The sequence below is a fragment of the Cebidichthys violaceus genome, unplaced genomic scaffold, assembly GCF_023349555.1.
Source record: "Cebidichthys violaceus isolate CVI_PGR_0920_01 unplaced genomic scaffold, fCebVio1.0.p SCAF_25, whole genome shotgun sequence".
In the NCBI taxonomy this organism is placed as follows: domain Eukaryota; kingdom Metazoa; phylum Chordata; class Actinopteri; order Perciformes; family Stichaeidae; genus Cebidichthys; species Cebidichthys violaceus.
In genome coordinates, this window is record NW_027176428.1 from 5,022,507 (window position 1) to 5,047,989 (window position 25,483).

The following is a 25,483-nucleotide window of genomic DNA, read 5'->3' on the forward strand; positions in this document are numbered from 1 at the left end:
GATTAGACAGCAGAGACCGATCTTCTCTGAGTCAGTCAGTGGTCAATGCGAGACAAAGTAAAGTAGTATAACGGGTATGTTCTTTTTCACTGTAAGTGATGATGAAAAGTTGATCATCTTAATGGGGGAAGGACTGATGATTTCAAAATGCGGTACCTCTAAAGAGAGTCGCAGTAAATGGATGTAATACTCAATATACTTATTTTTTGCTTTATTTAAACAATTACCAGCCCATACTCTACATGGTATACTTTTCTTTCTTTCTTTCTTTCATTTGAATGTCAGTTGTCAAGTGTTACACCTGACACTTCTGACCTATAAATAATGCACACAAAAGACAAGGAGAGAAGAATGAAGAATACAGCTGCAGCTCACAGACACACACACACACACACACACACACACACACACACACACACACACACACACACACACACACACACAGAGAGAGACACGGTTTGTCTTCTCATAAATCCATTGTGCAGAGCCAGCGCTCTCCTCCTGCCATATCCACTTTATGTTCATAATTGGCTTAAAGCGGACTCATGTGTGATCTGTGGTTTTAGATCCATTAACCTCCGTGTCAAAGTCACCTCCAGTAATAAAAAGGACTCATCTGTCTACAAGCTGCTTTCTATGTCTCACTGTCTATTATAAGGTGGTCGGGGGTCAGTATGCTACTGCTGAGTTGGACTATTCTAATGTCTTTAATTCCTTCCTGGAAGACCCTCTTCCATGACGCCTCAAGGCCTAAAAGAGGGCCAAAAAGTGCTGTTGTCAGCTGTATGTGTGTGTGTTTCTGCAGCACCATAACAACGTGCGGTAAAAGGATTACTGCGAGTGTTAGCAGTGGGTGTGGTTCTTAATGCATGCTTGAGAGGAACCATGTGTGAACTGAAGATAGTACATTAGGTTGTTTGTGAACTGTGTGTACAGTATTTGTATCTTGAGTTACTGTGGGTCTTTGTGAAGTGCCCACTATCCGTATAGCAGCTGTATGGGTTTGGGGATTTCTCTTGTTTTTTTATGACTCTATACAGCTTGTGTGTGTGTGTGTGTGTGTGTGTGTCTTTGTTGTTGCACCCCAAAGGGAGTCTGTGGAGCGATCTCACTGTGTACGGGGGAGTTGATTTGCATCCCCTGAAGACTGAACGGGGGGGGGGGGGGGGGGGGGGTTAGCATGTGTAGAGGTGGACCCAGTGCTCGGATACTGCTGGCTCACAGCTTTTTCCGCAGCTTAAAGTGATTACCTCCCAACTGTGTCTGCATTGTACCACTGAAAGCCCAAGATTAACAGTGGTGCCATGTGACAGATCTTCTGTTTTATGTACATAGCGTTTACTCTCAGTTTTCTCTGCAGTGTTTTCTCACAATGAATTAGCGCTGCGGCAGAAGCAAGTAAAAAAGTGTCACTTCTTTAACAGCTACATCTCCTCTAATCAGCAGGGATGCCTGCAAGGCTTTCAAGATAAAAGAAATGAGCCTAAATTTAAATACCCGGCCCTCATTCTGTCACTGAGTTCAACGATGTTCAGACTCATCAAATCAGGGATTATTTTACAACTGGGATGCTAGGTGAAGGCAATTAACTGCGATGAACTACCTGTCAGGAAAGAAAGCCCAGCAGAACTCTGAGTCCTGAGCAGCAGGATTAACAGCTGCTGATGATTTATCAGCCAAAGTCTGCCACATCATCTTCAGTGGCCTCTCTTCCTCTAGTTTCTCTCAGAACTGTCCTTTTTATGGCTCATTACTCATTTCGTACACTTTTCCGACTTTATAATCAACAGCACAAACAAAAGTACTGTGTTTGAGCTTTGTCCTCAGGGCTGTTCTTCTGTTACTGATTTCTGTTTAGTTCCACTCTATAAAGTGAAGCGAATGTCTTGTTTGTCTTTTGTCTATCACGCCACAGTCTGCTACACGTTCCTCGAGCAGTCAATCAAATTGATGGTTAATTTTAATGCCCCTTTTGGATAAAGCTGTGTTTGAGGATAGTGTGAGTGAGTAAACACATGTTAACAAACACGTTATGAAAACCTGTTCTATATATATATATATATATAGATATAACATGTTCCTGACCAAAGTTAGCTAAAGGGCTAGTTAGGGTCTTAGTTGACAACGTTCTTTTCGATGCTTTTTTTCATTCTGAAGGACTCATTTCCATGAAACAGATTTGGTAAACACAAGTGACGCTTTTATGCAATTCTTTGTGGAGACACCCAGTTTTACAGATCTGTTGATTAAATCAACTAATCAATTAGTTGACAAAATTGTGTGAGTATTAATATACTAAGAAATTCTTTGGTTGAGGACAGCCCTAGTTTCCTAGTTAGTCTGACACAGCTGGGTTTTGATATAAAAGGCTGAACATGAGTTTCTGCAGTAAATGTTTTGGGTTACTGTAAGCTGACTATAAAGTTAGTGTGTGGTAGATGTACTAGCCCACTCAACCATATACATTCTGCTTTTCTCAATGGGACACTTTTTTATAAGGCAACCAAAACATACTCTACTTTGCCTTAATTGTCAGCTCAAACAGAGAAAGGATCCCTCCGTGGCTCCAGAGGGATCCTTGGAAAGTTGGATACAGTCCCATTTGTGTCGGTTGATACTGAAGACTACAAGTTTGAAAATGAAAGAAATCTGAGGGTGTTGAGCTAGAAAGAAGTGACCTTTGTAGTCTGCTGCCGATCTCTGCCTGAGGCTAGCGGCTTGAAGTTATATTAGCAACTACAAGCAAAACACACCCAAATCTGTACAGGGAAGTGAATTGTTGCATTGTGGGTAACGTAAACGCCAGGTTTTGACAATTTATGGAATATAAAATACATTATCTCTGGTCCCCCTTTGATCCTTAAAAAAAACTGTCTGTGTGTGGAGTCTGGTAATGTCATATGAATATAATGCTGAATTGATGGCGTACATCATTTCATAATCTGTGGATCAGCAGTGATGTTTGCAGACCCAGGTCTTGTATGAACAGTGACAATCAAGGTTTTAAGTAATACTTCAATGTTTTGAGTGTCAAACATTAAAAACATGCAGTAAGTTTGGCTTCACAACAATTACAATGGATACCAATGGCAACCCAGTTCCAAAATATGTTTAAAATGCATACAGAAACAGCAGAAAACATAATACAAATGTATTATTTGATTAAATGTTTACTATAATAAAACTTATGATGTTTTAAAGGTCATATCTTATTAAATAGATTATTATTTTACAGTCCTAATTACCATATCCCACTTAAAATGTTTCCACTCGAAATGATCATGAGGTCAGAGCAGAGCGTGTCTAGCTTGTGGATCAGATTGTCATACTGGATCTACACGGTGCATTAAAACAGTGACACCCGTATTACACTTTTTGATTTGTGATGTTAGAATCTTTTTTTTTCTCCATTCACTCCGTCCTTTTCTTATCTCCTCCAGGATTCGTCCTCAGATGGCCAAGGAGAAGATAGAGGGCTGTCATGTGTGCACGCTGGTCACACCTGGAGAACCTCAAGTCCTCCTGGGTAAAGACAAAGCCTTCACCTATGACTTTGTGCTGGACATCGACTCTGAGCAGCAGCAAATCTACCAGGCCTGTGTTTACAAGCTCATTGAGGGCTGTTTCGAGGGCTACAACGCAACAGTTTTTGCTTATGGGCAGGTATGATGGGATTTTTTTTAAATGAATTTCTAGAAAATAGTTCCATTACTTTTGTCGTTATATATCATATTATATGAAATCATATTTTAATAAGTAAGAAATATATGAATAAAAATAAAGAAGCAACCTGAATACCCATCTTATTCTGCTCCCAATCCTGTTGGTGATACACATGTTACACTGATGACACATTTGACAGATAGCGAAGATCACATCTTAAACACACATTTAATCGAGATTTATGTTGGAACAATATATGTTTTCTAGATTTGTGATTGATTATTCTGTTTCATATCAAGTTTGGAACTGCAAAACAAATCAAGCTAAATAAAACACTAATTAATCACACACTGCTTGTCACTATCATGCAATACACTTTTCAAAACTAATTTAGAATATTTTAAGTTTTGTTGTTACATTTACTGTTTTTTATTGTGAACATTTACTCTGAGATTTCTCTGTAAAAGGTTCAGCTATACTAAGATGATGTTGATCTATATGTCTGGTACTTATTGGAAAACTGATAAAAAACTGATACTCTGATACTCTGGTGCCCAAATATTCTGGTTGAATAAAAGCACACACACCTCAACACAGTTTATTGAAGTTTAATTAACTGACAATATAGGCATGTGAAAACAGGATTAAGTACATAGATGTATGATGGTTGGAGTACTCAGTAAATTGTATCTCATCTTGGTTGATGAACTGTCTTTCAGACGGGTTCGGGTAAGACCTACACCATGGGGACGGGCTTTGATATGAGCCTGGGCCAGCATGAGCAGGGCATCATCCCACGGGCTGTTCACCAGCTGTTTGAGGGAATCCAGAACAGTAGGGTGCGCGCCCAGGAGGCCGGCATCCAGCCACCCGAGTTTAAAGTCAGCGCTCAGTTCCTAGAGGTGGGTGACACACATGTAGATGTGAATGGATGTAAAGCACATGTACAACCACACTTGATCTAACAATTTAACAGGGCCATATTGATATTCTTGCTTGCAAATGTGTGTGTGTGTGTGTGTGTGTGTGTGTGTGTGTGTGTGTGTGTGTGTGTGTGTTGGGATGATTATTGGTCCATATTAACTCTAACCAGATGGGACAAAACAGGGAGACGAGAGGATCAGCCCCCTCTTCCACAAACAGGAAGAGACAACCCAATGACAGATGGGCAGGAATGTCTGCTTGTGCTTTGTTGGTCTTGATTAATGTTGGCCATTACCTCGGACATTATTCCTCATCACTGTGTGGTAGAGGATGGATAAGAGCGAGGGATAAGAGGGAGGGAGGGATGCTTGTGTAGGAGCAATGAGATAATATGACAAGTAATCATTTCCTCCAGAGGTTTCTGGCAGGCAAATGTTTGGGTTGCCTCTGGGGGCAGACATTTATATGTGGATGTGTGTGGGCATGATCCAATTACTTTAATACAATTTCTGTAATAATAATTACAATAAAATAAACAATAACTTTTTTTTTCTAGCTTTCTCTTATTTGTTCTGTTTGTCCTGCTCTCTGCTGTTCATGTGTTTTTATTCTCAGGTCACAAGGTTATCTCTGTTGACGGTTAACAGATGTGTGTGTGTGTGTGTGTGTGTGTGTGTGTGTGTGTGTGTGTGTGTGTGTGTGTGTGTGTGTGTGTGTGTGTGTGTGTGTGTGTGTGTGTGTGCGTGCGTGCGTGCGTGTGTGTGAGTGTGTGTGTTTGGGAGTAGGTGGGAACAGCTGAGTTTTCGGCTGACCCTTGTGGCCCTTGCCCTCTTTAGTTTCTGAGTCAATCTTTTGACCTGTGTGTAAATAAGAAACACAGCTGTGAGAAAATGGGAGACCATGAGGAGCATATGACAAAGCATATGACAAACTCATTAATTCATTATGTTATGTTAAAATTGAGTATTTGCCTTAGCATTGGGTGTATATATATATATTGTATAATTATGCATATGTGTTTGTGCTTTCTTTTTTTGCAGTTGTACAATGAAGAGGTCCTGGACTTGTTCGACGAAGCCAGAGATCCAGAGAATCGGAACAGGAAGTCCAACATTAAGATCCATGAAGATGCCAGTGGCAGCATTTACACCACTGGAGTCACTTCTAGACTGGTGAACTCTGAGGAGGAGGTGGGTGCATGTTTGTGTGTGTTGGTATCGTATGCTTTTTATCAGTCTTTTTCAATACGTAGTATTTCTGTATACTATATATTCTTACACAGTTACTCTTCTGCTAATGTGTGTTGGTCTGAAGGTCCTTTATTTGAGGCGCCTTCATTTTATAATTTATAAAACTATGAAATTCTAAAGATCATAAAGCCCTATCCACTGCTATGGCTTTGTCTGTTTCATATTTGATACTTCTCTTAACACAATACTACAAAAGCCTACTTTTGCTTTGATTGTTTACAAATGCACATTTGAATTTTGCACCCATTACTTGCTATGTTAAATGCTTTCAGATATTCTTAATTAATGCAGATCACCGACCATAATTTCAAGTAGAAGCTCAAACAAAATAAGAAAACTGGAGCTCCTTTTCACGATTTGGTGGAAGTGATTGGCATCAAGAGTTTAAAGGAAAGAGTGCAAGACTCAAAGCTGGGTTTTCTGTGATCAAGTTTGCAATTGAGTGGCATTTCATCGTAAACTATTAACTGTGAAGACGTGAATGAATGCTGACTGGTTGAGGCAGAGTATGGGAGCAGCCAGAGATCCCCAGCACCCCGAAATGTCTGGCATGAACCATCTGGGGTCAGTCGTCAAAAACAAGAATGATAATAAGGGAGGCTTGGTGCTAACATGCTGCCTTTTCTGAGACTGGTTAAACCAAAGAGGCTATTTTGTGAAACCCGACTGTTTGAGGGTAGCTTTATTGAGAAGTTGCCAAATATAAGGAGTGAGTGATAGGGAACAGATCAGCAGTGACATTTTGAAAGATGAAGGATGTGATGGGCTCAAGAGGGCAAGAGTCATGTCTGTGTGACGGACCAGTCACAATGAGGTTAACCAAGGTGGCAGGTGGTGATTTAGGGGAAGGGCTACAGAAAACACTGGCTTGGTCCAGGCCTGTTTCTTCTCAAATAGGTGACAGAGTAGAAAGAAAGATGTGAGCAGATTGTTAAATTAAATTAGAAGCAAAAGGAGAAGAGATGCTTAAATTTGGGTGAATTTCAGATGGCTGAGAGTCAAGTAGAGACGAATGGGTGCTCCTGTGGATGGGAAATTTCAAAACAGGGGGAGGGAGACTGATGGAAGTGGGGAAAGTCAGCTGATCAGGTGAGGATAAAAGGAGAGGACTTATCAGTACAGAGGGCAAAAATAGGAGAAGACTAATTTTGAGTGTGTAGAAAAAAGAAAGTAGAAATTGGATACAAAGACTCATGTGTTGAGTTCTTCTCAGAAATCAGCAAGAGATCATGGGCAGTAATCCAACAAGACAGCATGGTGTCAACAGTTTCTTTTTTTTTTTTTGGACTGAGTCTGCATCTTTTTAGATTTCTTCTTTAGTTCAAACTAACCAGTCATAACCAAATGTCCTCCATATTGTGTGTGTGTGTGTGCTGCAGCTGCTGCAGTGCCTGAAGCTCGGTGCTCTGTCCCGCACCACAGCCAGCACCCAGATGAACGCCACAAGCTCCCGCTCACATGCCATCTTCACCATCCACCTTTGTCAGATGAGAGTGTGCCAGCGGGCTCAAATGGTGAGATATGGAGTGGAGGGGGAGGGAAAAAAGTATGAGAAAAAATAAAAGACAATTTAGTATTACAGTGATAGTACCAGGTGATGAAATCGTTGCTATTTTTGAGTAAGACGTTCTCAACTCATGAACTAATTTTGAATTGTTTTTTGTCCACCCTCACCAGCAGAACGGAGGAGCAGAAGAGAACGAGGAGTTGAACGGCGTGGACTCCAGTCCCATCACTCAGCCGGAGTTCGAGACACTGATGGCCAAGTTCCACTTTGTGGACCTGGCCGGCTCTGAGAGGCTGAAACGCACAGGAGCTACAGGAGAGAGAGCTCGTGAGGGAATCTCCATTAACTGTGGACTGGTGAGACAGACAGAAAGACATATAAACTGTGTGTGTGTGTGTGTGTGTGTGTGTGTGTGTGTGTGTGTGTATGTGTGTGTGTGTGTCTCTCTGTGGTCTGATAGAAAAAACATGTAAACAAAGAAAGTGACAAAGCATTCATCCGTTCTTCCACTGTCAGTTTGTACTCGGATGTATTTAAATACAAAGTTTCCATAAATCAGTTTGTTATCAATTTCTGAATGTGTGTGTGTGTGTGTGTGTGTGTGTGTGTGTGTGTGTGTGTGTGTGTGTGTGCGTGCGTGTGCGTGTGCGTGCTGTAGCTGGCGCTTGGAAATGTGATCAGTGCATTAGGGGACCAGACCAAGAAAGGAGGGCACGTCCCTTACAGAGACTCCAAACTCACTCGTCTGCTACAGGACTCACTGGGAGGCAACAGGTACACGCACGCACGCACGCACGCACGCACGCACGCACGCACGCACGCACACGCATATACTGTACATACAGAACAAGTTATTTATGTAGTAGGAAAATAATGTAATTCTGGGATGATATTAAAATTGTTTCAAAAAGAGAGATTCGGAATTTATCATGGCATTGGAGCTGAAACGATTAGTTGATTTAAAGAATATTTCGATAGTCGATTACATTTTCTGATCAAAATGGCAAAAATGTGATGGTTCCAGCTTCAATAATTTTAGGTTTTCTATGTCATATGTGATAGTGAAAAGATTTTTAGATTTCTATTTACTGACATTTAAGACAAAATGATTGATCAAGAAAATGTCAGCAGATAAAATGATAATGAAAATAATCGTTAGTCGCAGTGCTAGTGCTCTGGTTTATTTATTGACAGAGGTTACACATTTTTGTGTCTGAGTAGCAAAAGGGGCTTCTGTTATATTATCATACTAACAACAATATATTGTTATACTGTATGCACAGTCGTCTAAACCTTTACATTTCCTCCTTCTTCAGTCGCACAGTGATGATCGCCTGCGTCAGTCCGTCAGACCGGGACTTCATGGAGACACTGAACACACTGAAGTACGCCAACCGTGCCCGAAACATCAGGAACAAGGTGGTGGTGAACCAAGACAAGACCAGCCAGCAGATCAGCGCCCTGCGAGCCGAGATAGCCCGGCTTCAGATGGAATTGATGGAGTACAAGGCGGTGAGAGTTGGGTGGGATGGATGACTAAGAAAGCTGGAAAAAAAAATGATGGGGCTGACATGATGGATGAAATTAAGAATAGTCACTGAGTAGAAGAAGAAAAAAGACAACACTAATGGGAGTGAAGTGAAGATGGTAGTAGAGAGTGAGTAAGAAAAGCAGAGACCATGTCTGCAGCAGCAGCTGATCACTATATCAGATTAAAGATCTTTACTGAAACACACACATCCATTTATACTTGTACTATAGTGCATGCAGAGTATGAAGAAGATTAATCAGTGGAATGTCAGCATTTTCCAAAGAAATTAATCCTGAATCTCTCCTGAAGCTCTGTTTCACATGGTTTATCTATTGTTAACCATTATGCAGTAAGAAGACTGGAGAGTGGAGAATGATACAAGAAAATGTGACAAGAAATATTCAGGAAATTTAAAAAAAAAGTCAGCAAGGAGTCTCAACTTTTTTAGAAGCTATTTTTTTCAGGTTTTCTGGTCCTGATATTATCTTTTTCCATAAAATGCTTGTAGAGTTCAGGGTCATTGATGTTCATGCTGACTGTTTGGGTCTCTGTGCAGGGGAAGCGTGTGGCAGGTGAGGATGGTTCAGAGGGCTACAGCGACTTGTATACGGAGAATACAATGCTGCAGAGAGAAAACGACACAATGCGCCTCAGGGTGAAGGCCATGCAGGAGACCATTGACCACCTCAACACCCGTGTAACACATCTGCTGGCCAATGAGGTCAACACTCTGCTGACTAAGTCAAGTACGTGAGGGAGATTTGTAACTGCTTTCTCTTAAGTCTCCGTCTTTAATGCATCCTTATTGTATTGAGTGCTTTCTGTGCCCTGAGGCTCCTTCTTCCTTTGAATTTTAGGTGAGGGCAATGAGGAGATCGGTGCATTAATACAGAACTACATCCGAGAGGTTGAAGAACTTAGGTAAGAGCTCTAAACTTCCCATTATGCCTTTATGTACTGCCATCACTTGAAGCATTGCAATCACTGAAATCATCAAATCTGAAACTTACTTTACAAACTTTTGACCTAACTTTGTTTTTTAAAGGAATAGTTTGACATTTTTGGGAAATACGCTCATGAGCTTTCATGCCACGAGTTAGATGAGATGATGCACACTACCCTTGTTTCTGTTTGTTCCATATGGAGCTGAAGCCCTTTAGCTGGTTAGCCAAGCTTAGTATAAAGACAAGGTAAACATTTAACCTGGTTCTGTTGGAAGTGCGCCTACCAGCACCTCCAAAGCTCAGTATTTTACAAGATATATGTTCTTTGTTTAATCTGGTCAAAGACTGATGTGTAAAAATGATGGATGCTACCTTTGGACAGAAATAGGCTAGCTGTTTTGCCCTTCTTTCAGTTTGAATGCTTAGCTAAGCTAACCATCTCCCCTGTCTATGGAGCTTCATACTGACCAGAGAGACACAAGATCCGTATAAATTGTCTCATCTAACTCGCCACTAGAAAGCATGCGACTTACTATGCAGACCACTTCCATTTCCCCAAATGGATGTGGTTTTATCAATTGCTTTTTCTGTACTTTTGAGTGTAATATCATCATTTTTCACTGCCAATTCAGCAAATTATACCTTTAAAGCGAGACTTTTGCTGAAAATGTGACCACAAGTGACAATTATGGTACAATGTTAAATTAGAGTTAGTCGCACAGCAATACAAATTTGCTAATGTTAGCTAAAATAAGCTACCATATGCTTCTGGTAATACCAAACCAAGCAAGGCTGTAAAGGTTAAACCCATGAATGTATTGAATTGAAGGTAAGTACATTTTTATTTTGCTTATGAATTGAACTTTTCATTTGTAAGAGAGAGAATGTTTTATTTCTTTTTTGAATGTTGTTTTTAATTTCAGAGTGATATTTTATCCTCTTCTCAGAACAAAGCAGATATTATGGATTGATGAGTTGTCTTTTTCCCCTCCTCTCTTCCTCCTCCCTCAGATCCAAGCTTCTTGAGAGCGAGGCCATGAACGAGTCTTTGCGACGGCAGACAGTCCGACTTTCCTTGCGTTCCCCGTTCCCTTCCTCCACTCTCAGCCCCGCCCCCGGGCACCCCCCTGGCTCCTCCCCTGCTTCATTGTCAATGGAGGCTGAGATGACAGACGTGTTACGCCGGGCCAAGATGGACATCGAGAGGCTGAAGAAGAAGGAGAGGAGGCAGAGAAGAATGAGGTGAGGATAGAGGGATGCATTTAAGGTGTTATCACACGCTATTTTCACAAAACAATATAGAATATGATAAACATCATGGCACAAGTCTCATCCAGAGGAAGTCCAGGAAGCTCTTCTCTCCTCATACTGTATATCTAAACTCAGCTTATATCTCAGCTTGATGTAAATTTAATTTCTCATTCTTCCCTCTAAACCCTTGTCAATTAACCTGTGCATGTTTTAAAAGCCAGGAGAGTATAATAAGTAAGTTTTTGTGCATGCTCATATACTCTCCCCCCCTCATTGCTTTTCTCCTCTAGCTTAAGAGCCACATCACAAGTCGATTAGTGCTTTGGGATGGCCAGTTTCTGAATAGAACTGGGATGCAGCCAGTGCTGAGTAGTAACGCTGGCTTGGACTCAAAAAGGTCTAATTCAGTCGGCCAGTGGGTCATGAGAATGAAGAGTCCACAGCCTAACAGGCTAATTGAGGTTTAATGGGATCGAGATGGAGGTAGACGGGAATTTAAAGATGGGACTGGGGATGGTTGTAAAAGAGGAATCAAAGGGGAATACAATTGGCAATAAAAAGTAAAGAGCTAAAAGGGCAAGCTGGGGGGTAGATGAGCTGAAGAAGACTCTGCTAATGCCTTCAGAGGTCTGATTTTGCCATAAGCACATCACTTGGCAACACTCCCAAAGCCTTAATGGTGGTTGTTAGGAGTGTGTGACCTCTCACTTACATGAAAGAGAGTGTTCGTAAGACATGGTAATGGGGGGAAAAAACCCTTATATTACTGTAGTTGAATTTGATAGACAATCATCCACAGGTGAAAATAGTAAAAATGTGATGATACAAGGCCAACTGTCATGTTGCTGAACAATCATGCTTTTCTCTTCGTGTAGTCCTGATTTGGAGAAAGGTCTGAAGAAACGAGTGAAACTGCACACTCACGAGAATGGAGAGAACGGGCGGAGTGGTCAGAATGGACAGAATGGAGAGATTGATTCAGACGATAATTACACTGAGGTAATTTTTACACCTTTGCATTCGTACGAATTTAAAACAAAAACAAACAGAACAACGTCTGATGTATCTGTGTGTTTCTGTGTGTAGGATGTCATGTCTCCACTGCAGGAGGAAAGTGGTTGTGATGAAGATGAGGGGGAGGATGAAGAGGAAGGCAGGGAGGAGGAAGAGAACGGGTTTGACAGTGACGAGAGCCTGGTGGATTCAGACTCAGACTCTGAAGAGAAAGGTGTGTTTCTGACAACCGCTGCTGCTAAACAAACTGAGCTCTTCACCCTTTTCTGTCTGTCTCTGTGTCGGCCGGTTGGGCAGTATCTCTCAACAACTTTTGGATGATTGCCACTAATTGCCATTCAATTTTGTACAGTCAATCATTGTGCCCAGAGGATGAGTCCTAATTAATTGATGTTACACTTTTCTTCTAGCGCCACCAGCTTTTCCAGTGAAATATCTCAACATCCATCAGATGAATTGACACAACAATCTTGCACAGACATTCATGATTCCTAGATGATGTATAATGACTTCCCTAACTTTTCCTCTAGCTCCATCATCTGGTCTAAATTTCAATTTATTTGTAATTTATGACTAAATCTTTGCAAAACTAATCACATGATTGATATGTAATTTGTCTACAGCCTTACAGAGCTGCTAGCGTGACTGTAGACTCTTTGTACCATTTAACGTAACCTACATCTCCTTTTTCTTTAGAACATTATGCAGTTTGCCAGATGGCAGTGAAGACAGAAAAATATATTTTATAGTCAAGTAGAGCAGAGCTGAATTTTAATGTGCAGAATTTACACTGTGTGGCAGCTTGTTTTGACATTCCCCACTATTTATTTCATTATCCTAAAAGAAAATATTATTTGAACTCCTCTATAAGCGCTTCTTTGGACTCTGTCTGACTTTTCCCTTCCAATTTACAGCCAACTTCCAGGCGGACCTGGCTGATCTGACCTGCGAGATCGAGATCAAACAGAAGCTGATAGACGAGCTGGAGAACAGCCAGCGGAGGCTGCTGATGCTGAAGCTGCAGTACGAGGAGAAGCTCATTCTACTGCAAAACAAGATTCGAGACACTCAGCTGGAGAGAGACCGTGTACTGCAGAATCTCAGTGAGTTTAAACATCATGAAGTTAGTAGTTTACACATGTGTTTGGGAAGTTGTTGATCAGTAGAAAAGTAAATAGTGTCACTAAAGGTAAAGCCTGACAACAGGTCATTAACATTATTCCACGGCTACACAGTGTCCATGGAGAACTACACGGAGGAGAAGGCCAGCAGGATCAAGCAGGACTATGAGAAACGTCTTAAGGAGATGAACCGAGATCTGCTAAAGCTACAGGTGGCACAAAAAGAGCATGCGCGTCTCCTCAAAAACCAGGGGAGGTATGAACGGGAGCTGAAGAAACTCCAGACAGAGGTCAACGACATGAAGAAAGCCAAGGTAAAAAGAAGGAAGAGTGAGTGGGGAGGATCAGGAGCATGGATAAACGACATGGTTTGAGCAGGACTACTAGTGCAGTTTAAGAAACCCAACCTCTGCTATTTCCAGGTGACGCTGATGAAGCAAATGAAGGAGGAGCAGCTGAGGAGGAGGATGGTGGAGGCAAAAAGGAACCGTGAGATCGCCCAACTCAAGAAAGAGCAGCGCCGACAAGAGGTCAGGGTGCATGTGTTTATGTGTGTTTAGGACGAAGATTTTCAGCACTGCAAACAGTAGATACTCCAGTCTTCAGAATCACATCTTAACATATTTGATTTGGTGCTCCGGCTCCCTCTAATGTCTCATGCAGAAATACAATTATTTGGAAATTGGGAGCAAGATGAGACAGTATGAACAATGTTGTATATGAGTGTGTTCAATCTATGTTTCAGCTGTTGTCAACATGGTCCACATTCTCATTTTATTACTGTATTTAAAGAATGATTCATGCTGATGAGTTGCTGTGTATGGCTTGCATTGAGGTACTCCTTCTGTTTGTCAGCCTGGCACTTTAAAAAACGATTTAAGTATTGTGTACATATTGCACACAGATTGTTTTGAATAACTTTTATGTTTTGAATATCAGTACATAGCCTAAATGCATTAATTTCCATCTTTATTTGTTTTCCCTGGAGGAGAGGGCTTATTAATGAGCTCGGAAACATTTGCGCTGCTTTATTCGTAATCCTTTTATTCAGTTCGTCCTAAAATCCTCTCATGATCAACACTTTGTAAGCCTGTTGTGGAAACTGTCTTATTTAGCACAGAAATATAAACTAAAAAATGTTTCAAGATCAATAAAAAAAAGATGTGGGTGAGGACTGATAAACACCTATTAAAGGACTGTTTCTCTCCGTCCTGTCCATCAGTACCAGATTCGAGCGCTAGAGTCGCAGAAGCGGCAACAGGAGCAGGTGCTGCGCAGAAAGACCCAGGAGGTGACCGCCCTGCGGCGCCTGGCCAAGCCCATGTCAGACCGTGTGGCCGGGCGTGTGGCCCGCTGGAACCATTCTCCCTCAGTTACAGACTCTGGAGCGGAGTTATCGGCCAGCACTACAGCAAGCAGCTCTGAACCTGAGACTGCGAGGACCGTGAGCGGGCTGGTGAGGCAGTGGAACAACAAAAACAATGTGTTTGGATATCTGGCCGAGAGCGAAGGGAGCATGGATGGATCCAGGGTCATTGGGTAAGATGGGCTTGTGTAGTCAGTGACCTCTGTGTTTACACTGTCTTTGTTATTGATGTTTTTATTAAAATGTATTAAATGACAATATGTTAGGGCTCACTCGTAGTGATGCATTATCACTTGAATCTGTAGCGCCCCTCAGCTTTACGGGGCTTTATAGTTTATATCATTTCAGCTAATTATTTTGCCGCCCAGTCAAAACTTTACTGTTTTTGTTCAGTCTCACTACTCTCACCATGTCTATTCAGCTGCAACAGGCAGCTGTTTTCTGTGTAAAAGCTTTAAGAACCCACTGTACACTACCTGCTCAGCACTAAACAGCAGATGGGCACAGTTATGATGAGCTGGTGAACATAGTGGAGCATTTAGCAGCTAGGTATACAGATATTTCCCTCAGGACACAAACATGGCTTCAAATGAATGATAGTGTTGCTCTCTCTGTAAATGCTGGATGTGTTAATTAGTTGATCAAATGAAAAGGTGATGATACGTCAGTGTTCCTAAAAACTCAGTTATTGCAGGTTTAAGTTATTAATATGGTGAAGTTGAATGTGTCATTCTACTGTATGTATATAGTACTATGGGGTTTATCTCTTTATACTTTCTCCCGTAACTATTAATTCTTACCTCTCCTCTTCTCCCCCCTCTTTTTGCATTTCCTCTCCTCTTCTTTCCTTTCCTCTCCTCTCCCATCCTCTCCCCCCTTTCCCTCCTCTCCTTTCTTCCTTTATCTCTTCCCAGCAGTAGGAAGAAGTTGCAGCGTAAGCCAGCAGGCCTGGGCAGCGTTGGAGCGGCGGGCCGTGCTAGCAGCTTCTCAAAGTCTGCCCGTCAGAAGTGGCAATCACTCGAGCGTCGCATTGTTGACATTGTCATGCAGAGAATGACTATCGCCAACGTGGAGGCCGACATGGATCGCCTTATCAAGGTAGGAATGGGCTTCACATTTTTTCTCGAGATTAAGGTGGAAATGGTGCTATTTGAGGCATAGTGTGATTACATTTGGTTTGGTGGCTCTAGAGAAAAACAAAGCCACTGCAGGGTTGTGCTGTTTCATACAATTTGCCAAAAATTATATACACCATGAGATGTGCAGCACTATTAACAGGGATTCAAATTAAAATTAAATACAAGGACTTAAAATGACATATGTACATTGTAGTGGCAGCAGCAGTTTCAATGGTTACATCTTAGTGACTTTTTTGGCTCACTTCATCAAAGCACTTCAAACCTAAGTGAGTGAGGCTATTCCTTCCTCTTCTCTTTATAGACAGACACTGATAAAATCATGCCATACTATTCGAAAGGGAACAGTGTTTTTCTATGAATCTGCTAGATGCTAGAGCATATATTAAACATTTTTTGTATTGCACAGAGATATACTTTAGTAAATATAGGTTCCTGTTGTGGAAATAACATTTGCACATGTTTTTGTAAGTATAGCTCTGACCTTTCTTTTGCTCTGTGTACATTTGTGTTTATGATGAGTCAGAAGCGAGAGGAGCTGACAGTCCAGCAGGAATCGCTCTCACATAAGAGGGAGGTACTAATGGCGGATGGGGAGGGTCCAGAAGCAGAAGACCGCCTCCTTCAGGAAATTAACGAGGACATTGAGGTGCTGAACGCCAACATAGACTACATCAATGACAGCCTGTCTGACTGCCAGGCCACCATTGTACAGATAGAGGAGACCAAGGTATAAACACACACGCACGCACGCGCGCACACACACACACACACACACACACACACACACACACACACACACGGTAATGTTTGCGTCGAAGCTGTGAAAAGTAACAAGAGGCCTATAGCAATGCCTATGATTGTGTTTTCCTGCAGGATGAGCTGGACTCAGTGGACACATCAGTGGTGATCAGCTCTTGCTCTCTGGCTGAAGCGCGCCACCTCCTGGATCACTTCCTCAAGGCTTCAATAGAGAAAGTAAGTTAATATTAACAAGACTATAGGTGGGTTTGTAGGCTTAGAAACATCTGAAAAATCAATAATGAACTATTTACATCTGCACTCTTGGAGGTGTGAAAGAATATATGTAGCTTTAACAACAGAACAGATAAGATAAGATAAAAGCATATACTTATTATGGGTGTTAAATACAGTGAACTAATATAGTTTTGTACTGTTATCATGTCTTGCAACTGGCAACTGTCCCATAGTGAGAAAAGTGGAGGTGCATTGAATAATGGAGTGTGGTGCCATCTAGTTGTGTCTCTTTGTACTGCAAGATGTTGTCTGTGGTCTTTTTCTTGGTAAATAATCACCAGTCAGAAAAGTAAAACACTATATTTACTAGGCAGTAGCTTTACTGTTGTTTGATTAATATCAAGTGTAACGGTTGAGGGCAACATTACTGTGTGTATGTGTGTATGTGTGTGTGTGTGTGTTCGTTCATTATCATTTTGGATTTGGCCGGTCATTGTGTGCCCGCAGAGTTTACAGGTGGCTCAGAAGGAGGCTCAGATCCGCCTGCTGGAGGGTCAGCTGAGACAGACAGATGTGATCGGCTCATCTCACAATCACATAATCCTTGATGCCCTGAGGGAAAAGGCAGAATACATCCCTGAACTTCAGGCTCTCCTCCATAATGTACAGCAGGGTGAGTGGTGTTTTTTATTTGTCTCTAGCTCTGTGTGGCATTGAGTAAGACTTTATATTGAATGCTTTCTTGCCTTAATTGCCTTAGAGAATAAATTAAAACTGAAAATGCTGTGATATTGGAAAATGTGATAGTGTCATAGGTTGTGACACATACAGACTTAGCAAGTGGAAGTGTATTTACAGTGTGCTGGGGGCTGAAAAGTTGTATGTTTTGTGTGCTTCCAGAAAATGGTTATGCCAGCACAGACGAGGAGCCCTCTGAGTTCAGCCAAGCCTCGGACAGCAGGTGAGACTGCATTCACCCATGCAAAATCCTCCCCTCATCCTGACCCATTTATAAAAAAAGGTTTACCACAATGTGCCAAAGTTAGTCTAATTTTGCAAAATGTACTGTATGAGTCTGATTTCCTCTCTTTCTGCAGTGTATCTCAAATGAAAGAATCCAACAGTCAAGATGATTTCAAAATAAAGGTACTTCAGATTTGTATTGTTGAACTGCGTAGTTGTTTTTTTTAGCTTTTGCAGATTAAAATACACATTCTTTACACAGGAAAGGTGTCCTCTGTCCAGTTTTCTTAAACCCAGATGTTAACATTACTTCCATATTTATATTTCAGAATATGTCTATTTTTGTCAGTGCTCAAAGCATCAGGTAGTGCTGTGTCTTTCAGCATCTAGACTGTCAGACATGCCACAGATTGTCTGTCAGAGCAGCTGCCATTTTGTTTGGAACCATGAGGTGGCAGTATAAGCAAACACTTAAAATTCCTCCACTTCCTAAAACTTGGTTGGATATTCTGAGGAGGTACCCCTGATTTGACACCAATCCCTCTTATCCTCATGTTAATACTGTGTTCTTTCTCTGTTATTTGGTATTTTAGTTGTTTTTCCTATCCAGCCTTTTTTACTTTTTTTTACCCCACGATGGCTGCTGTCTCTTTTCAAGCATGTTTGTTTTACTGTTTTCAAATTCTCTCCCTGCTGATTGTTTTTTTCTGGCAGCATCTTAATATCCTCTTGTGCCTTAATTAAAGTCAATATGTATCTTTTATTGTATTTCTCAGTTATTCATATCACACTGTCCTCCTTTCTCATATCATCCTCCCTCTTATTGTCTCTTGTAACATTTTTCATCAGATGGAGCCTCGTCTGTCAGCTCAGATGAAGGCGGTGTCTGCGGAGTATCTTGGTCCCATCGTCGACTCCTCATCAGGCAGCAAGCAGCAGCACATCACCAAGTCTCTGGCGTCGCTGACGGACATCCAGGAGGACGGCCTGAGCTTGGGGACAGCTAGTCTGGGGCTCAGCCTGGCCTTACGAGACCACTACCACAGGGACCGGGTATCCCGCACCATCAGCCTACCTGTCAGGGGACACACCTTGTAAGTGAATCAAAATATGTAATGAAGCAAGGTGAATTTACAGAAGCAAAGAAAATCATTAGGATGAAATTCTAAAGTTAGATGAAATTAAATATAATATATAATATGCAAATGTTATAGGCCAGAAATACAGCTAGAGTGAAATAATACGTTTTTAGATGCCCAAAATGCAACAAAGGAAATGAAAGTGCAGAAGAGTTTTTCATTAAGATTTGGCATTTTGGTCAACATTTGTTTCGCTGAAGAGCATCAATCACGCATAAGAGCAGAGTCATGGAATGACAATGACATGTGGAACATTTAAACATGAAACGTGTTACAAGAATAAACAAACAAGTGGAATAAAAACAGGATAATTGCATAACCATACACCTTGTGGAATATAACAAATTAACAGGAACATTATTAATCCTAATGACAGAGATTTTTTCCTACTGCACATTACCAAGTAAACAACTACTAGAAAACTACCAGAGACCTGACATTTCTTAGGTTAGAAAACTGCTTCAAGGAGCGAAAAGGAGAAGCCAATGAATCAGTCAAATTTGCATCAGTCCTCAGGGATGGGAGGCCTGGTTGTGTGCAATTTGATATTTAAAGAAATTAGTCTGCCAGTTGCTTAGTCTGCTAGAAATGCTGTTAAATTCTAAAGAACCCTTCTTGCTTATAGATTCCCAACAGTTTACATAGAGGTGAATCATCCTCCTGTGCACTCCCTTGAAGATTTGCTTAGTTTGCTTTTGTGTGTGTGTGTGTGTGTGTGTGTGTGCGCCAGTCCCAGGCAGTCTCGGGGTTATGACACTTCCCCTCTAACAAGGAGGAAATCTTACGACCGTGCGTACAGGTACATGCACTGTAATCAAATCTTTTGTTATTTTGTTGGCAGATTTATCACATTTTTTGACTGTGTAATGTAATTTTCTTTACTTCTTTCCTCTTAACTCTTCTTGTCCTTCCTTATCCTAAACCTTCCTCACCCTCCTGCCCCTTATCAGGCCCACTGACGGCTATACTCCCCCCTCCTCCCCTCCTCTAAGGACCAGGAACGACCGCAATGTTTTCTCAAGGCTCACCAGCAACCAAACCCAAGGTTCTGCTCTGGACAAGTGAGTACACTGTTGCACAGATACAAACATACACTCACTGCTTTTGTCCTTTTTGTCCCTGCATTCTCATTAGATCAATTCAGTCTGACTTTGAACCAGTCCTTTCTTTTCTTTTCTTCTCGTCCATGGTATAAAGTGGCCCTGTAGACAGGCTGATGGTCAGGCCTTTTGTGAGGAAAGTACTTTTTTCCACGTTGTAGATGTAAGAGTGTGCTATTCCAACTGTCTATCTTCAGATGAATCGCTCTTATCCTATCCACTCTTAGAGAAAACATTTTGTTTGGGATTAATGTAGTTCCTGGGAGTATGGATGGTGCAAACATTCACAGAATCCAGGTGTTAAGTGCACTCAAGAGCCACAACCACAGGCTAACAACAAGACTGTACTAATTGCAGCATCATTCCAGTCGACATATAGCAGTTACTAGGAAACAAATGCAAAATAGGAGGGAATCAGCTCACATTGTAACATGCTCTGTAGGAGCAAACTGGCAGGGCAGTTGTTGTTTGGAAAAAAGCAAGATGTGGCATAATATGTCTGCTTTGAGATGTTGTGAGGTGCATTTGGACAAGAGAAAGATAAATCAACTTGTACGATCTAATCCAATAAAAATAAACCTGAAATAAATCTTTTCTCATAATATTCAGGTTTGTTGTCAAAGAGAATTAGATTTAAATGTATGGTCATTTTTGAGGCTGTAGTTAGATGTTGGCCCCAAAAAACAGAATTTTATGAACATGTCTCAATGTGTGTAGCTGGACTACATGCTTACACATTGAGAAGTTTAGATTCACAATGTGGATATAAGATATATTTTAATGTCAGCTGCAAAAGGGTTAAGTCTGGAATGAGCAACCGGCCGTTTCCCTTCCTGCTCACAATCAATTCCATCTTTCAACTCTAACAAATGTCAACAGTTAATTTCAGTGAGCGTTTTGGCTCTGAAGTTGTTTGTTTTGTAATATTTATTTATCCAGAACATTTCTCAGCTTTATTGACCCCTAATTGTTAGCGAGGGTGCTTTTTGAAATGAGTTAGGGTGTTGTGTTTGTGTGTGCTGTATGTGTGAATATTTGTGTGTATAGGAGCCTGTGGGTCCTCATTATCTGGAGTAAAGGTAGGTAAATGAGTTGGCTCTTGTCATCTTTCCATGCAGCTGTTTGCGATTGGTTGTCATTTTAAATTAACCCAGTGTGGCAGTGAGGGAGGATATTTATGTTTAGGGTCGCGTTTGTAGTTCCCACAGGAGAAGCCCTCCCATAGAGCCTGATGTAGGAGGATGAAATGGTGTGAGGTTGTTTTTCCTTTCATATTTGGTCAGGGAGTATTTGCATAGTTGCAATCTGATGGAGGGTAGTAACATACTTTTTTCATTTACACTATTTTTAAGTGAGGTATTCCTGGAGGTAAATGTGTTGTTGTTTTTACTGAAGTAAATACCGGATGCAACTAATTTTTTTACCAAAGATTCATTATTTAAACCATAATTTTCGGTTTGTTTGGTTTCATTATGCTAACATTACTCACAGTGACCCAGCTCCGACACTTAATGCATCACCACAAGCATAAATTCAAAGCTATAAGTGGAGACCATTTATAAAAAAAATAATTACAAAGCCAGTCTGAATCGTATGTATGATTTCTGTGCGATTGGGTGCCAAATGAAAAGCTGTCTGCTATGCAAAGAAAAAAGATGGTGATGACCTTTTGCAAGTTCACAAAATTTTATAAAATGCAATAAGAGGTTTTTGTGATTGGGACTTTTTGGATGTATTCTGCTTCTGTTTTTCAATCAAATCATATTTGAAGAGATTGGTTGCCTATGAGACAGGGATCAGGCGTTTGACACAGATTTGAAAGACTCAATCAGGATGAGGTAAATACATTTTCAAACTAAGGTTTCTTGTCTCCTGATTCTGAGTGTAAAGCACAGGCACTCATAGTGACAAACCTGAAGCTATAAAATATTTACAATATAATAACACTTTCATTGCACTGTTACACTCAGTGGAAGTACTGTATTGGTGTGGTTTAGATTTTTCCCTCGACAGCTTTGAGCGGCCTGTGAGTTTGACAACCTTATCCTCCATTTTTCCTTCTGTTAACCCTGGAGCCTAATCCTAATATGTTCCTTTCTGCACTAGTTGCCTGTATATGGCTGGAAAGAGTTGATGTGAGAGCGGACACTGGTGTCAGGGGAGTCATGCATTGGGGCTACAAAAGTGTAGAAATTGTAACGTGCAGTTCTTTGACCTCAATGTATTGGTATTGGTATTAGTGGTCCCTTCTTGACTACTTCCTACTTTCTTTCAGTACCTTTTTTCTGCCTTTTTCAAATGAATAGTTTGACATTTTGCTAAATACTTTTTCACTTTCTTTCCAAAGGTTAGATGAAAATATTCATATCGGTATGTCAAATATGAAGCTACAGCCAGCAGTCGTCTAACTTAGTTTATCATAAAGACTGGAAACGGGGAAACGGATAACCTGCCAAAAGCCTTTCTAAAGCTCAATAATTAACATGTTTCTTTGTTTAATTGATAATAAGCTGTGTAACTATCACAAGTCTTGGTTATAGCTCAGCACATAACCCCATGTCATTTTTCTAATTCAAAGTAGTTATAACCTGTCTATTAGTGAGCTTTAGAGGTGCTGGCAGGCTAAATTATGTTACCGTCAGGCAGAGCTAGGCTAAGCTAACCAGCTGCTGGCTGTAACTTTACATTGGACGGACAGACATGAGAGTGGAAACAATTTTCTCATCAAACTCTCGGAAAGAAAGTGAACAAGCCAAAATGTCTAACTATGTCTTTAAACCTTTAACATTTAATGTTAGCCCTAACAACACCAGGGAAAAGTCCATTTAACCACCCGTTGCCAGTGTGGGTGTACCTACAGTAAACATCTGCAGACAGCGGTTAATGAATACAGACTGTTCAGTAGTTATCTTTGGGAAGAAGCACATTTCATGGCAAACTGCCTGATAAAACCTGGACAAGCTTTATTATTTGACTGAGCTTTCCTGCCAGTTTGCTCTCTGCTTTATATCTAAACCCTTCCTCCTCCTTTTAACCCTTTGCCAGTAACCCTTCTGTCTTTCCTTAGCGTGGTTAACCCTTTCCTCTTCCCACCCCGCCCTCCCCTCTCCTGCTCCTCTTCTGCCTCCAGGTCGGATGACAGTGACTCCTCGCTCTCCGAGGTGCTCAGGTAGAGGAACTGTGTTTGTCACTCTATGTTTTCCCATTTGCCTGTTAATTCACCTGGTGTCATCTCGTCTCCACCGGTAGTCAGTGCCTCGCCTGGCCTCTCCTCCGCCTCCCTTTGCCCCCGCTGTGGGTGAGGTCGCTGTCTTGCATGTTTTAACCACATGCGGCTTTCTTGACCTGCCGGCCTTTCTCACCTGTGATGTTGTGTTGCTCTCACACAAGACCTGAGTGAACCTTACCATTATTATTATTGAAACAACAATATTATGACTTTAGTAACCACCTGGTTTGAATTTAACACTTGTGAGACAACCAACAACAATGGTCAGTAATTTACTATATAGCCTTATTTCCAGTAAAACCTGCAGTATTGAAAGAGGTTTAGAAATACTTAAATTAAAGTAATAGTTCACTTGCTTTATTGTCAAGTGTTAGATGAGAATATTGTTGTCACTCTAATGTCTGTTTGTTAAATTTGTAGCAGTAGACAGTTAGCTTAGCACAAAGAGTGGAAATGGGCGTAGGGGAAAATTAAGCCTGGCTCTTGCTTGTCTCCAAGTGTAAAAACAACAAAATGTGGTTTTGCAGAGAGGCCAGATACAGTGGCTTCTTGTCATCACTGTGAATTTGCCAGGCAACCGACAGAGGCTCTAGTTTTCTACTTCTTTCTTTGCACATATTAAATGCAATACAACAAGTTAATGAGTTAGTTAGTGTTTTTACTATTGGACAGAGCCAGGAAAAATGGCAAACTACTCCTTTTAGACAAATAGAAAAAACTGATATAATAAATAATGTTCTCCTTTTATTCTGATCTATTTCTGTGTTTTTAGCTGCACCTCTCACCAAGGCTCTTCTGTCTGTTTTTCTGTGTATTGCAAAGAGCACACACTGATCTCCCTCCATGTTTTCATTAGTCTGCTGGTCTCTTGGTGCTTGGCCCTGCAACAGCCATTAACAGCCCTCACATAGTGCATAACACGGCACACTATGATATCTTTCACAGGCGCTGATAGAATTGGAACACTTTCTGCCATTTGGACCAGCGCCGTGCTGTGAGAAACAGAGTGCTGCATTAAGCAATATTATAGTATGTGCAGTGTACAATATGTCCTTTATAGAGAAAACAGAAGACAAACTCTAAAAAAAGCCCTCAAAATATGGCAGCATAATGGTTCCCTGGCAGGTAAAATGTGGTTGTAAATATAGGGGCTCTGGTAAAATAGAGAAATTATGTTTTTATTAATTTCAAAGTAAAAAATTACTTTAAAAAGCTTTAACATCTTACTTCACCTGACTTCCCATTTACCAATGAGGATCCAGCATAAGGCCTTCCTCAGACAACACAATAACAGCCTTCAGAGTGACGAGGTTTATTCAAATGAAAACTGCACCTCAAATTCTTCTCCTATTTTTTAAAATCTTCCTTCCCTTCTCTTTTCCATTTACTAAAAAAATCATGTTAATATATCAGTCACATGTATGGTTCTCCCCATTATTTGATCAAATACCTTTCCAAAGTCTTTCCAAAAATGGAATTAGACCAAAAAAGTGGGTGGGACAGATTGAATGTACAGTCAGGTTTTGCAGCTCTGCAGAGGAGCGGAAGCGGATTATCTGACTATGTTATCAACTTGTTACATTCCTCTACTTACCCACATGTTCCACTTACCCTTTTCCCTGGGCCCTGAAAGACGATTGGCTGTGGGGATGCTGAATTGAGTCAGCTCCCACCTGACTGGCGGAGAATGGATGCTGCATGTGGTGATGGTGGCGACGTCTTAGGACGTTGTTCTGTGGTTTATTTTTGAGTTGTAGGCTGTTGTGTAGTTGGTCTTTCAGGCTGTGGCTGTCATAAACAATTGTTTTGAGCTTATTCTGCACAAGTCGGTGCTCTTTTGTGTTTCATGAGACTTGGTAGACATGCATGCAATCTTTTTTCACTGATGGTTTTTCATTTTGGTTGGCATTTTTACGTCGTAAAAAAAGATGCACAGAAAGTATGGTGTGTGGTATTTAATTTTTTATTTGACGTGTGTATTTGTTTGTGTGCGTGTGCTTTCACGCTGGGACATCGGCGTACGTGCAGGCACAGAAGAGGAGCATGTTGCTATCTTTATTTTTAAACACACCCTTCTGTGTTTTTCTCACTGTATGCAGAAACAAAATCTGTCCCAAGTTTTGTGTGTGATCACAGATTCTCTTTTCCCTACTCACATCCTCTGGCTCTCCCTCACTGTTTTGCTCTCCACCTCACTCTCTCTCACCAGCATTTGCACTCGCATACACACTAACCACCACAGGTATTAATGAAGTCCACTGGGGACCAATTTTCCCACATTCCTCCCTCTTATTCTTTTCACTTTGCTGACTGCTCTCCATAGATTTGGGGGGGGTTGCAGAGGTTCAGCTAGAGAGACTGACTGCA

The 25,483-nt window shown here is 41.1% G+C and overlaps 1 protein-coding gene across 6 annotated transcripts in view; it reads left to right on the plus strand.

Annotated features, from left to right (window-relative positions):
- Positions 1-25,483, plus strand: part of kif21b (kinesin family member 21B) — a 61,151-nt gene that overhangs the window by 19,139 nt on the left and 16,529 nt on the right. For 2 of the 6 annotated variants that reach the window (XM_068720085.1, XM_068720090.1), the window contains exons 2-27: positions 3,441-3,663; positions 4,383-4,565; positions 5,628-5,777; positions 7,217-7,351; positions 7,515-7,700; positions 8,003-8,118; positions 8,661-8,856; positions 9,432-9,621; positions 9,733-9,796; positions 10,831-11,061; positions 11,946-12,069; positions 12,157-12,298; positions 12,999-13,187; positions 13,320-13,519; positions 13,628-13,735; positions 14,428-14,744; positions 15,486-15,669; positions 16,234-16,437; positions 16,584-16,685; positions 17,193-17,358; positions 17,586-17,646; positions 17,783-17,831; positions 18,498-18,742; positions 19,518-19,586; positions 19,738-19,848; positions 23,018-23,056. In XM_068720085.1, the coding sequence (XP_068576186.1) occupies positions 3,441-3,663; positions 4,383-4,565; positions 5,628-5,777; positions 7,217-7,351; positions 7,515-7,700; positions 8,003-8,118; positions 8,661-8,856; positions 9,432-9,621; positions 9,733-9,796; positions 10,831-11,061; positions 11,946-12,069; positions 12,157-12,298; positions 12,999-13,187; positions 13,320-13,519; positions 13,628-13,735; positions 14,428-14,744; positions 15,486-15,669; positions 16,234-16,437; positions 16,584-16,685; positions 17,193-17,358; positions 17,586-17,646; positions 17,783-17,831; positions 18,498-18,742; positions 19,518-19,586; positions 19,738-19,848; positions 23,018-23,056 (3,984 nt within the window). The remainder of the gene's footprint in view (positions 1-3,440; positions 3,664-4,382; positions 4,566-5,627; positions 5,778-7,216; positions 7,352-7,514; positions 7,701-8,002; positions 8,119-8,660; positions 8,857-9,431; positions 9,622-9,732; positions 9,797-10,830; positions 11,062-11,945; positions 12,070-12,156; positions 12,299-12,998; positions 13,188-13,319; positions 13,520-13,627; positions 13,736-14,427; positions 14,745-15,485; positions 15,670-16,233; positions 16,438-16,583; positions 16,686-17,192; positions 17,359-17,585; positions 17,647-17,782; positions 17,832-18,497; positions 18,743-19,517; positions 19,587-19,737; positions 19,849-23,017; positions 23,057-25,483) is intronic. The other 4 variants (XM_068720089.1, XM_068720091.1, XM_068720087.1 and 1 more) reach the window with 3 other exon arrangements.